Source organism: Saimiri boliviensis, chromosome 9, assembly GCF_048565385.1.
Source record: "Saimiri boliviensis isolate mSaiBol1 chromosome 9, mSaiBol1.pri, whole genome shotgun sequence".
Taxonomy (NCBI): Eukaryota; Metazoa; Chordata; class Mammalia; order Primates; family Cebidae; genus Saimiri; species Saimiri boliviensis.
The window spans coordinates 63265016-63278189 of NC_133457.1; the positions used below are offsets into that span (position 1 = coordinate 63265016).

At 56.3% G+C, this 13174-nt stretch overlaps 1 protein-coding gene across 8 annotated transcripts in view; it reads right to left on the minus strand.

Annotated features, from left to right (window-relative positions):
- The window catches only part of PLCD1 (phospholipase C delta 1), a 57320-nt gene that overhangs the window by 13652 nt on the left and 30494 nt on the right, over positions 1-13174 (minus strand). For 4 of the 8 annotated variants that reach the window (XM_010341502.3, XM_074406039.1, XM_074406038.1 and 1 more), the window contains one exon: positions 421-585. In XM_010341502.3, coding sequence (XP_010339804.1) covers positions 421-445 — 25 coding nt within the window. In that variant the 5' untranslated portion in view covers positions 446-585. Of the gene's footprint in view, positions 1-420; positions 586-4520; positions 9584-9631; positions 9793-13174 lie in introns of those variants that run through there. The other 4 variants (XR_012519264.1, XM_003930903.4, XM_074406040.1 and 1 more) reach the window with 4 other exon arrangements.

Sequence of the window (13174 nt, forward strand, 5' to 3'; positions counted from 1 at the left end):
CACCACACCTGGAGTCCCAATCCGCCCAATTTCCCTCCTTCTTACAAATGTGTGGGTGGAGGCCTATGAGTCCAGGCAATGCCGTCCAGCTCCGTCCCTGCTTCTGAGCCTGGCCGTCCTCTGTGGTCATGGTTAAATGTTCCCATCCCTCAAAAGCTGTGGTCCTTGTTCCATGTCTGCCCTCTCCAACCCAGACTAGGCTTCGATTTCCCAACAGGTAATTTAACTGGCTCCGCTCCCCGACCACAGCCAACCTCAGTTTCCCCATTGCTAGCCCTGGTTGTATAAATGAGCTATGCCCCACCAGGCCAGCCTCAGTTTCCCCATCTGTGGTTTTGATCTGTGACCGACGTCCACACTTGCCCGGCCCTGGCCAGATTCTGCACTCTGCCCCCTCCCCTGTGACACCAGGGTACTCACACAGCTGGGACTCTGGGGTCCGCATGACCTTGCGGGACTCCTGCCAGATGGTTTTGCAGTCCTCCTGCAACTTGTAGAAGCGCTCTCTCCGCCATGAGCTGGACTTCACCTTCAGCAGCTGGCTGCCCTTCAGCAGGGCCTGCAGATCCTTGTCATCCTGCAGGCCTGGGGATCAACGCCGGTAAGATGCCACCTTCTCCACTAGTTTCCCTTGCCCTAGACCCCACAGTGGCAGTGCCCACCTCTGGACCCTCTCAATGCCTACTTTTCACCAGCCTCATCCTCAGCTCTGTTTACTCCTTCCCTCCTCCACCCAAGCTCCAACCCGCTCCCAGAGCCCACCCTCCTCCAGAAAGTCATCCCTGATTGCCAGCTAAGGTGACCATGCAAATAGGCTGCCTGCCCACCCAGACCATGCCTACTGTCGCCCACAGCTGAATGAACAAAAGGCAGGCCGCTAATTCAAGAACCCCTGGTTCCTAGAGGACCAGGCCCCTAAGAAGTGTTCTGAAAGATGGTTTTGAAAGATTAGGTGAGCCCGTCCTGGTCACACTTAGGGGTCAGAGTGAAGTGAAGGAAGCTGGGATCAAAAGATTAGGCAAAGCAAGAAAACAAAAAGGGGACAAACACAGACGGAAACAGACCCCAGAGTGTCATGGAGCCAAACAACATCCCAACTCCAATAGCTCCAGAATCATCTATGCCCAGGTTCCCGTGCCCTTCCCGACCAGCTGTGTGACCTGGGTGAGGGACTTCATGTTGCTGGGCCTCCGCTTCCTGTGTATGAAATGGAGATAGTCACAGCGGCCATCTCAGAGGGAAGTTCTAGGTTCAATGAGATGGTGTCTAAATCTGTGCAGGCCCTGAGATCATTGTAGTTGGGGTTCTTGGTGTCAACCCTGTGGTTGCTGTGGGACCCTTGTGCCCATCTCTGCCACCCTCACCCTTGCTGTCACTCCCACCTCTGACTTGAGCCCACATGAGTGGATCTCTGATCCTTGCTCCAAGAAGAGACAGGTGAGTCCACTGTAGCCTATGTTTGGCCTGCTGGGATGGCCCTGTCCCTGGCTGCACCAGCCCCAGAGTTCCCAGGGTCTGGGGCCCCTCAGGATACAGCAGCTTTACGGCACGGTACATCCCTTTCAGAAGCTCAGCAGGTCCTGGCCCAGAGCCCAGAGAGGAACCTGGTTGCTTGCCCCAGTCCGGCCCCGCTCTTGCTGCTCTCAGAGGCGTGGGCTCCCAAAGATGTGATGCCCTCAGACAGGAGGCATCAAAAGGACGCCAGAGCCTTCACCATCCAGCAGGTCCTGCCAACTGACAGAGTTGACAACTCCACCCTTAGTAACCCATGGGTGTACTTATAGAAACATCTATAAGGGCATGTGTATATAATGGGTGTATCATAATGGGTGTATCACCCTAGCCACGGATATAGACCAGCAGCCAGCTCTATGGAGAGCCAATCAGCCGCTTCACTTCTCTCCCCAGAACGGTGTGGGCCATCAGCAATATCTGTCCTGCTGCTCCAGCAGGGCGGCAGCCTCAGGGACTTCCAGGGTCTAGTCTGAGGGGCTTGGGCCCACGTCCATGCGGGGAAGGCCTCACAAAGCCATAGGCCTTTTCTGTTCTGAGCCCAGATCCCCAACAGCAGATGGCGTCTCCCATTTTATCCATGCCCCTCCCCCAGCGAGCCTGCCCCCACCATATCTTCAGGGCCTGCAGAACCCTCTGGACCCTTCCCCAGGCTTCAATCACTCACACACTCTCTAACCCTCCCCAGTCTTCTGCTTCCAGGCAGGACAGAGGCCAGTGCTAACATCCACATCCTGTGGCTTTCCGTAACTCCCTTCCCTCTCTCTGCTTTTGTTCCCCCATCAGCACTGGGCTAAGAACAGCAAGGGGGAGGCATCCCCGGGCCTCCTCGGGGGGTGACAGTCTGATGTGGCCTTCCCCACCTTCACCCCAGATCTGTCCGCCTGTTTGAAGAGCTGTTCTGCCTTAGTGTGAACAGCTCCTTCTTAGCCTAAGGGGAGTCCCAGCAGAAAAGAAGGGGCTCCAACAGAATATTTCCAACTACTGGCTATGTCTGAGGGCCCCGGGACCAGAGGAGGGGCAGGGAGTTCCCAGGCTGCCAGAGGACAGGGCCACCTCTGGCCTCCGCTGGGGAATTCCACTATCCCTTCTAAGGCTGATGTCCCTCTAAAGCTGAGAAGGACATCCCCTCACCCTCTGTCAGCACCTGCCGAATAAGCTGGGCACACATCAGGGCAAGCCACTGCCAAAAGCACGGATGGGGATGGGGTTGGGAGCCAGGAAGTAGAGTTGAGCCCCACCCTCCTGTTCTGGAAAACACCATGAAGAGATGACATGCTCATCCTGTCCTGGAGCCAGGCTGTGGCCCCGTCTATGGTCAGGCAGAGATAAACCCCCAGCTGCCAGCAATGCCTTCTAGAAGGTGGATATCAGTTCCAGGGTGATAATTCCAGAAAGGTGACAGCCACAGCCTTCTGGACCACCAGGAAACCTGGGCAGGTGCCCTTATCTCTTAGCTTCAGTTGGGGCCCTTCTGTTTCTGAAGCTTCTAGACTGCCTGCTCCAGCACCCTTGTTCCCTTAGCACCCAGAAAGCCTGTGGCACCTCCTCACCCAACCCCACTCAATCCAGTCATAGTATTAGGTAGGTGCAAAAGTAATTGTGTTTTTTGCTATTACTTTCAATAGCAAAAACTGAGATAACTTTTGCACGAACCTAATAGCTTCTCCTCCTCTGGGAGGGTGGCGGTGAGGGGCCTTTGAGCTCAGCCTGGGTTGACTTGCAGCCTTCCCAGGCTAGCTGTGCACAGTGAGATGGTCGTGTGCTGAGGCACACAGGGTGCTGCAGGTGCTAATGGGAAGCCGAGGGAGGTGCCAGGAGTCCTGTCCCTATACCTAGGGTGATGCATACTGAAGACACACTGCGCCTGGGACCCAGAGCAATACACAGCTACACAGATATGGCCACACAAATACACAGTCACAGCCTAGACCACCACACACACAACCTCAAAGAGATAATGAGCCACACACAGTGACACAATACCTCTCTCTGCTTTTGTTCCCCCGTCAGCACTGGGTTAAGAAGAGTAAGGGTTGTTGCTGTCAAAATTACACACTGTCGCAGGGAGCTGCACAGTGTCACACTTAGTCATGCATAGCCACACGACATATAGTGCCAGAACATGATGATGATGATGATAGAGGCTTCCGTAATAGTAGTTAATGTTTAAATAAGATAATGTTCTTAGCACATGTACTTAATTCTCTCAATAACCGAGGAAGGCACTGTCATTATTCCCATTTTACAGAAGCGGAAACTGAGGCTCAAGGAAGCTGCATGGTGGAGTCAGGACTCAGAAGCAGGTAGCCTACCCACAGGGTCAGCACTATGAAACTTCACGCAGCCACCATGCAGGGACACACTGCCACAGAGTCAGAACATCAGAAAATCCATATAATACACACACCATGATGGAATGACAGAACTCCTCCATCACCCTGGGCCACCCACTGTCACATCGGTCAGTCACACTCAGTGCCACAACGTCACGCACTTGGGTTTCACAACATTACACACTATCATCATCATTACACACTGCACAGCGGCCCCACCGCAGACCACAGGCGTGACAGAACTACTCAGCCGGCACTGGGTCCCATACTAGATCACCACTGTCACACCCATCACATACAGGCACACTTTTGCACAGGATCATACTGGAGCACAAACTCTTGCAGATCGCCTCAGTGGTTACACAGTCATACCTGTAACACACCAGGCCACATACCCGGGGGCCTCAGAAATTTGTAAACAGGAGCGCATCGGGTGACAAGGGATGGAGAGCTTTGGAGGAGCTCAATTAAATCATGAAAAGGGGTAACTAATCACCCTAGTACTCACCCCTGCAAACACTGCCCCACAGTGAGTCACACACTCACAGAAGTACTAAACACGTCCAATTAAAGGCTCCAAGGCAAATGGCCCCGAGCGAAGGAACAAGTGGTGGGCGTCCTGCCCCAGCTGCCTTTCCATTCCCCGATCTCGAAGTGTTCTGCGCCCCTTACCCAGCCTCTGTCCATTGAGCACCGCCACCTTGAGGCTCTGCTCCTGCAGGTAGAGCTCCCTGGAGCGGCTCCGGCTCCGGCTCCGGATCCCCAGGCACTGCATGGCGCTCCCCAGCCCGTGCCCCTGCCTGCGCAGAGCCGGGTCCGGGACAGCGCCGCTTCCAGTGTTTTATGCTCACAGCACCCACTGCTCCGGTCCAGGGGGCGGAACTGTCGCCCTGCTGGGGAGCAGGGGCGGAGTTCAGGAATGGCAGGGAGGAGCTAGAGTTCGAGAGGAGGGGCCCACTCTGGAGGGGCGGGACGAAAGGGAAATCTGTAGAGGGGTGGAGTCAGACTCTAGTGGGGAGCTAGTCCTCAAGGGGCAGGACCTATGCCCCCCGAACCGAGGCGAAGTGAGGGGTATGGGGGGAATCAGAACACAGGAGGCGGAACGAGAAGAAAATCAGGGCTAAGGAAGGCGGAGTCAGACCGTAAAAGGCTGGGCCATCCAAGAGGGGTGGGACCAGTGCCCCTGGAGGTAGGGCGAGAGCTGCGTCGAGGCGTGGGTGGGGATGGGGGAGGATCCAGAACCCAGGAGGCTGGGCCGAGGAGATGCCAGGTCCTATGGAGGCGGAGTGGGGACAAATCCATAACCCAGGAAGCAAATCTGTGTCGAAGGCCAGAGACCAAAAAGCGGGCTGGGGGCGGGGCCAGAGCCAAGGCGGGGCGAGGGAGGGGCCTGGCCCAGGGGCGGAGCTCAGGCCGGGAGCCTCTGCTCCAGAGGCGACGTGGGGGTAAAGCCACACCCAGGAAGCAGCCCGGGGGCGGGGCCAGGGCCCAAGAGGGAAGCCTGGGAGGATCCCGCACTGAAGGGGCGTGTCCAGGCAGGGAGGGGCGGGCCCTCGACTTTGGAGGCGGCACGGGGGCAGGGCCAGGGCCCGGCAGGCAGCATGGGCGGAGTCTGACCAGGGAGCCCGAGCGGCGAATTCTAACGCCACCTCGCAGGCTGGCGCAGGACCGAAGGGCCGAGTCTGGGGAGACAGAACTGACGGGAATCCCAGTGGGCGGCAGTCTAGCAGGGATCTGAGTGGTGCGAGGCCAGGCGGGAACGGGAACGGAGCCTGGGCCAGAAACCCAGTCCTCCAAGTATTTTTACTTCGATTGCCCAACTAATTCATTGAGACTCAGCTTGAGGTTGCCTCATTTGTGACCCTCAGGCGGGCCTGTTTCCTTGTCTCGGTTTGACCACCTAAGTGATAATCCCCAAGGTGCCGTATGCAAACGGAATTCTTGAAAAAATGCTGATCTTAAAACGAGCCCATTAACCCAGGCTGGCTTTCATGAATACATGAGAACGACTGTAACTTAGCACAAAACTTCGCTGCCAATATGCTCGGAACAGTGGATCCTTTCATGTACATCACAACGTCCCTTTCATTCATCCAGCAATTATTTATTGAGTCCCTACTGTGTGCCAAGCTCAGGACACCACCCAGAGGCCTGACTCACTCTTTCACTCCTGGCCTCTGAATAGCTCCCCCCAGTTCGCTTCACTGCAGCTCCAGTCACCAGCATTGACGGTGAGTCACTGGCAAAGCTAGTATTGGCTCAGACAAGCACAGCAGTAATAACAATAAACCGAAGCGCAGAGTAACCTGCCTAAGGTCATATCAGAGAGAATAAATCATGAACAAGGTGAGTCAGGAGATGGGCAAGGTAGATTAGCTGAAATATGAACACAGAAAAGCTATTCTTTGGAGAGGGAAGCAGAGTGCAAGGGAAGCCTGTGTTATGGAGAAACTGCGCAGGAGTTCTTAACTAGACCAAAGACCCCTCAAGAACCTGTGGATAGAATCACATCTCAAAATAACTGGCTTCCTTTGAATTCTTAGGTATTTTATTTTCTGCTTTTAAAAACATGCTCCTGGCTGGGCGCAGTGGCTCACGCCTGTAATCCCAGCATTCTAGGAGGTCAAGGCGAGCAGATCACTTAAGGTCAGGAATTTGAGACCAGCCTGGCCAACATGGAGAAATCCTCTCTGCTAAAAGTACAAAAATTAGCTGGGTGTGGTAGGCGGTGCCTGTAATCCCAGCTACTTGAGAGGCTGAGGAAAGACAATCGATTGAACCCAGGTGGTGGAGGTTGCAGTGAGCAGACATGGCGTGAATTACACTCTGGCCTGGGAGACAGAGGGAGACTCTGTGTCAAAAATAAATAAAATCGTGATCATAGAAGGGGTCTACAGGCTTCACCTGACTGCCAAAGTGGTCTATGGCACAAAAAGTTAAGACTGACATAGTTCCGTGTGTGCCTGTGTAGCACGGGCCTGGAAGCCCAGGGACAGACAGCTTTTGAACATAGGTGGGTGAGAAGCTGGCCACCCCAACTTACTAAGATGCTCTGGAATCATCTCTTGGCGGACTGTTTTTTGCGGCAGCCTAGAACTCCTATGCCCATTGGTGTTTATGTTCCCCACACCCTCTGTGAAACATGTATTGCTATCCCATGGATGATTCTCAGGCCCAGGGTAAATAGAAGCAAAGCTAGGACTGGAGCCCAGGTCTCCTGGGGCCAAGATGAGGACCCTCTATTTTCTATTTTTACAAATGGCAAGTCTTGCAGGGGGCAAAAGGGATTGGGCATAGGAAAAGTTAGTGTTTGGGGGTGTGTGTTCAGTGAGGGGAGGGCCCTGGAAGGTGATGTCCTTTTGGGCACATCAGGGGGACCTGCTGGAGAAGCCAGTCCAGGCACAACCAGTATAAAAAGAGTGGAGGAAGTAAAGTGAGGGAAGGAGGATGGAGGCTGTAGCATCTGAGGGCTTCAGAGGGCTTAGAAGGAGCTCGGCGGATCTTGGATCTAGTTCTGACCCTATTTTCCCTGACTAGGAACTATCTTATGATGGCCTATCATCTCCCAAAGAACTAAGACAGCAGCTCATAGGGCATAGAGGGGAGGGGGCCTCCCGCAGGCACACAGCACTCACTGGGTATCAGGCACTGTTCTAAATGCCATGTATATATTACCTCATTTAATCTTCATAGCAACCCTATGAGGTAGATGGTATTATCCCCCACTTTACAGGTGAGGAAACTGACACACAAAGAAGTCAAGGAATTCATCTGAGATGAGAAAGCCAAGACTTGAATTCAGGTACTTTGCTTTCAGAATTTATGCCAGTAAACTCTACTACCTCTGCATGCATCTGGGGGGAGGACAGAAGGGGCATCTCATATCTAGGTGAGCCCCATATCTCCCCGGGCCAACAGAAGGAGCCCCTCTGGGCTCCTTCCAGAGAGTATGGAGCCCCAAGCCAGAGAGAGTGGGCCTGCAGCACGCACAGTGCTGGGGCACCCACGCTGTGAAATGGATACAGACTCTCCGATGCAAGTGTAGACGACTTGGAACAGCACCCGGCACAGTAACCACCCCCTCCCACCAACGATTCCCCTTGACACATTCTTATTTCCCCGTTTGGTTTGCAGTGTGGACAGAAGGCAGTTAAGGTAGGTAATTTTGGGTGATCAGCTAGAAGTGGCAGGACCCTCAGGGAAACTAGCTTGAGGTCACAGTGTTTATGTCAACCCTTCGGGAAAGGCAGGACTGAGACATTTGGGAGGCTAGTCTCAAATGGGGTGGGCCAGGGCAGCCAACCCCAGACCACAGGACTGAGAGGTCCTGATTGAGCCTCTGTGTGTCTTCCTCCATGGAAAAGATATCAGGGCTGCCTCAGGAGAGAAACTGACAGAGGCACAGACACCGAGGATGAAGCCTGTTCCAGCAGGAGCTGAGGAACGACGCTACATCAGAGGAAAAGCAGAGGTCTCCACTATGTCATCTGAGCTGCCCAGCCTCCCGTCTTGCTAGTCTGGCAGGCACACTAAAGACACTTCTGGCCTGAAGAAAGATGAGGGAGCACTGGAAGGGGCAGGGGCTCCGTGGCTCTTAAAAGGTAGTTTTAAGGAGTCTAGGCTATTGGTATGAAGGCACCAGCTCTGGGCACAGAGCAAGGTCTCTCTGGGCCAGAAGGACCAGGTCTGGGCCAACTGGAAAACATGATAGGCTGGAGGCTGACTGATGGGAACATCTCTAAGTCTCCTGAAATTCCAGGGGACTCCAGCAGAAGGCTGGAGGGCTCTGCCCTTCTCTTTCTCATCTATTATGTCCATGAACAGTTCAGATGGATAGGTGGTGGCCACTAAAGTCTCCAACCCCAAGGGTACTAGAAAAGAAAGGGATATGCAGTAAAGCAGTGACTGGCATGAAAGGAGCAGGGTTTGCGGAGCTGGCAAGTGACCTGGAGGGGGAGGAGGGCAAGCCCCCGCCAAGAGTGGGTGCGTCCCTGGCCTGGAGCAAACTCACGCCCAGTCAAAGTTACCCGTCCCAAACTCCCCTCTCCCAGAAGGCCTCCAGACCTGTGTTCGGGAGCCCAGGATCCCCCCGCTGCTGGAGAAACAGCGAAAGGGCAAAGAGCTGGCTCATATCGGAGGAAACAAAGCTCCACTGGACAAAGGATGGAGCAGGCAGCTCCGGCTGAGACCTGGCCCTATGCCCCCTGGAGGGTCGCAGATGATGGGATCAGGCTGCTTCTCCCAGCCTGAGCATTGCTATTTCTGCGCTGGGCAGTTAAGGCTGCACAGCCAGACCACGGCTAACCTTGGACACCTCTTCGCCCCACCCCGCCACATCCCCGCGGCCGTACGCGGTCCAGGCACGTCAGGGCTTTGGGGAGCCTCTGGGGCCGCCCGGATGAGGCAAGGAGAATTTGGTCGTTCTTGGATGCTGTTTCCTTCCTCCTCCGCCCCTCCGTCCAACCGGGACCGGACCAGACTTTCACGACCAGGACAAGGGAGTCCGCGAGGCGGAGGGAAGTCTTCAGACCCATGCCGCCCCTCCACCCCCCACGACCCCGGGCCAGATCTGGGACAAGCCTGGAAACGCCCAGGGTCCTGCGGACAGTCCCACCCAGGGAGCCGCGGGCTGAGATTTTCCGAGTCCGGGGAGGGGGCCCAGAGGCTGGCCCGGGGCGGGGTGGAGGCGCGAGGGAGCTGGGGGCGCCGGGTCCAGGGCCCGGAACGGCTCTCCAGGCGTTCGCCCCGGCAGGGTCTCCCGCTGGCGCGGGCCGGGCACTCACCGTGCAGGGTCAGGAAGTCCCCGCCCGAGTCCATGCCCCACGGGCGGCGCGGCGGGAGGGGCACCGCGGGACTCACGTGAGCGGCGCCGGCACCGGGTCCGAGCAGAGCGCGGTGGAGGGATCCGAGTGGATCGGGTAGGAGGAGGCCGAGGGTGGGCCCGGACTCCGCCCCGCCCCCGCCGGCCTGCGCCCCCGCCCCCTGAGCCCGCCAACCCGCGCCTCTCCCCGCCCCTCCTGAGGAGGCCGGAGGGAGGGCAGAGCTGGGGGCCGTGCGGACCGGCCAACCCCTGCCCAGGCGAGCAGGCGCGCCCCGACCAGAAATAGCCAGATCCCTCCAGCTTCCTCCGCCGCCGCCACCCACGGGCCGGGCCGCGGGCCCTGTCATTACCACGGGCGGTCCGGCCCCACGCCCTGCTTGTGGGCGCCTCTATGGGGTCAGGGTGATGCTGGAAAGAATCCGGCGTCATCCCGGGGAAGGGATCGTGTAAGGTCCGACGCCCGCAGCGCTGGGGAGACGCGGCGTCCAGGCTTCCAGCCACTGCTCCTGTATTCACTTTCCCTTCTGCGAAATGGGTGCACAGACACAACTAGGAGGTCTTCAGAGAGCAATACCTGGACCTTGTCGGCAGGAGGGTCCCCTTCCCTCTCCCTGGGAGGTTTCTAACCGTAAGGGTGGCCTTTGGTGGAGTGTTGGAGGGGGAAGCAGACAGGTGCAGAGTTCACTTCGGAGCCCCTCATATCCCAAAACCCCAGCGATCCACGCAGCCGAGGAGAGGATCCCCAGTTTACCTTCAGGTGGCCTCCCAAAGGGCCATCTGGGCAAGGTCCCTATGCAGACTCACCCCCTACTCTTGGGACTCAGAAAATCCTCTTTATAAGTTGCTCAGACATCCCTCCACCCCAGCCCCTGGGAGTGGGAGGGTTCAGGGATCCTGTTGCCCACCACCCCTTTGGAGAGTCCCTTGGGAAAACTGGGCTCATGGTGGCAGAGAGCCCCCAGAGGGCTTCCCAGGATGGGAGGGTGCTAGGCCCCCCAGTAAAGCTACCCAGGCCTCCTGGGCTGATAAGGCCAATGTGAAAGTCTGGCAAGGCTAGCTGGACCAGCTTTTCAGGGAGGAGGCTGGGCCCTAGTGGGCCTGGGTGGCCTTGACTAAGGGAAGCGAAACAGCTGGAGGGCATTCTTCTAGTACTGAGGTTTCAGAGTGGGTCAGGACTTCCGGGCTTTGGAAAGCCCCCTACTCTGCATGCCCCCCTTACTCTGCATGCCCCCCTCCACAGACGGGGCCTCACCCCTTCCCAGCACTCAGCTCCTATCCCGTCCTGTAGTACGAACACCGTGCCCTGGGCAGGCTGTCAGGTCTCTCCTTGCTTTCCCATCTGTCCAGGGCCATACTCCGTGTCTGTTGAGGGATGAGCAAATCCATACTGGCAGGCCCCACTTTGGACCTCTATACAGGGGGCCAGGGCAGGGGTGGGGAGAGAAGAGTCTCCTTCTCTGTCCTCTGGGGGCCTTCTCAGGCCTTGGAGCCTACCAGCTGCACCTCTGACACTCCTGGGCCTGCGTGCCCTGTACTCAGCAAGTCAGGCCTTCTCAAGTTCCTCTCCTCTTCCTAGGCAGCGTCACAATGAAACTCCGACACCAGGAGTGGACACGGCTCCATCTCAGGCATCATTCCTATGTATTCACGTCATCTCCCAACTCAGCCCAGGCCCGAAGCCAGGGCATTACCTGGGAGCTTCTCGTCTCCCTCTATCCCTGTTCCATGTGGGGGCTACAGCCAGGCTGTTCCTTTGCATGCTCCAAATCCACCTCACAGAAGCCCACCTCTGGCCTCTGGCACAGACACAGGAGCTGCAACCTCCTCTCTAGCCCAGAGTTCTTGGGCAGGATGCGCACTGCTGACTCAGAGCTGGCACATGCAACCAGATTCTGCCAGAAATGAGGGCTGGGCCCCACCCTGCTCATAGAGAAACCCAGTCTCCTCCCCTGTCTGTCGGCCCCTCCTGGCTCTCACAGGCTGGGAGGTGCTCTGCTGGTTCCTGCTGGGGGTAAGCCTGTGTGGTAGGACCTGACATGGGGAGGGGCTGGAGCTCGGGAGGAAAAGAGGCTTTGTACCAAGCCACAGAGTTGCTGGATTCCACTCCCTCTGCCTTTACTCCCTCTCCCTCAGCTCCCAGGGCTGTCTGTGGGCCAGCCCTGGCCAGGTGCCTAAACTACCCTCCTCAAAACCCAGCTCCCAGTTGCCTGTGCAAGATGCCCTGAGATCCCGGTGACTCAGAGGGCTATTTGGCAGGCTTAGTGTGGGTGCACAGAGGCCCACACATGCCCCAAAGAGCAGTTCTTTAATGGTGGAGTTTCTGGCATCTCACTCTCCTGACCATGCCCAGTCTTCAGTGTCTGTGTGCGGGTGGATGAGGTGATGGAGCTTCTGGGATCATTGGAGACAGGGGAGACAGACCAAGTGTTGGTGCCAGTTCCTGCCTCAAGCCACTTCCCTTGGTCGCTCTACCACCCTCTCTGGGGGCCTGAGGAGACAGTATTATCAACCAAGGACTGCCAACTTTCAGGATGATCACGCTCCAAGTGTGCTTCAGGGCTGGCCCTTTCTAGCCCTTCCCGCATGGAAAGCAAACCTAGCTCCGCCTGGGAAGTGAGGTGGATAGGGTTTATTCTACCCACTCCCTGTCTTTAGAGCTCCTGGATCCAGGATATGGGGTGAAGGGGTGTTTAAATCTTGGCTCTGCAGTTTCCCGCCATTAAGACTTTGGAAAAGTGACTTCGCCTCTTGGCGCTCCTCAATCAGGAGCTATAATCATTCTTAGAATTGGCAGAAAGAATGGATGGCAAGTACAGGGCACAAATATGTACCTGCTAGAAGGCCAGCAGAATCCCATATTCCCATAGCCATCCTCTGCCTGGCCTCCTCTACAGATCCAGGTGGCCAGAGCCCAGCCTGAGGCAGGTTGTCTAAGGGGGTGCCCTTGCTGCTTTTGAGGGCTGCAAAACCCCCATGGGAGCTCCCTCCAGAGGGTCATGGGCCCAAGACCAAATGCATCAGGAGGAAAAGTGAAGGCTGCTCCTCCCAAGGGAGCAGCTGTGGCAAAGTGAGTGTCCTCAGATCACGTAGGGTCAGACCCTCAGGTCCTGACCGTGCAGGGATCCAGGATGCCACAGTGAACCATGAGGTTGCTAGGCCTGCTGGTAGTCCCAGGACAGTATGGGATTATTTGGGGCTACTATTTCATAATTATATTTGTGGGATTTAGTGTATGTTCATTTGTGAATGTAACTGTGATGTTTATTTCACTGTAGACTGAGTCCCAATGCTCATCTCCACCCCAGAGGCAGAATAAAGTGCTTGGTGTCAGGGAGCAGTTAGGAAACTTGCCCTCAGACCCTTGTCTGATGGAGGAGGTGGGGGCTAACTTACCTGAGGGAGGAAGCACACTTAAGGGCTGTGTGAACTGAAGACACCCACATTTGAAAACTGTTCTGCTATGTCACTTATGCAACAGATATTTACTGAGCAGCTACTATGTACT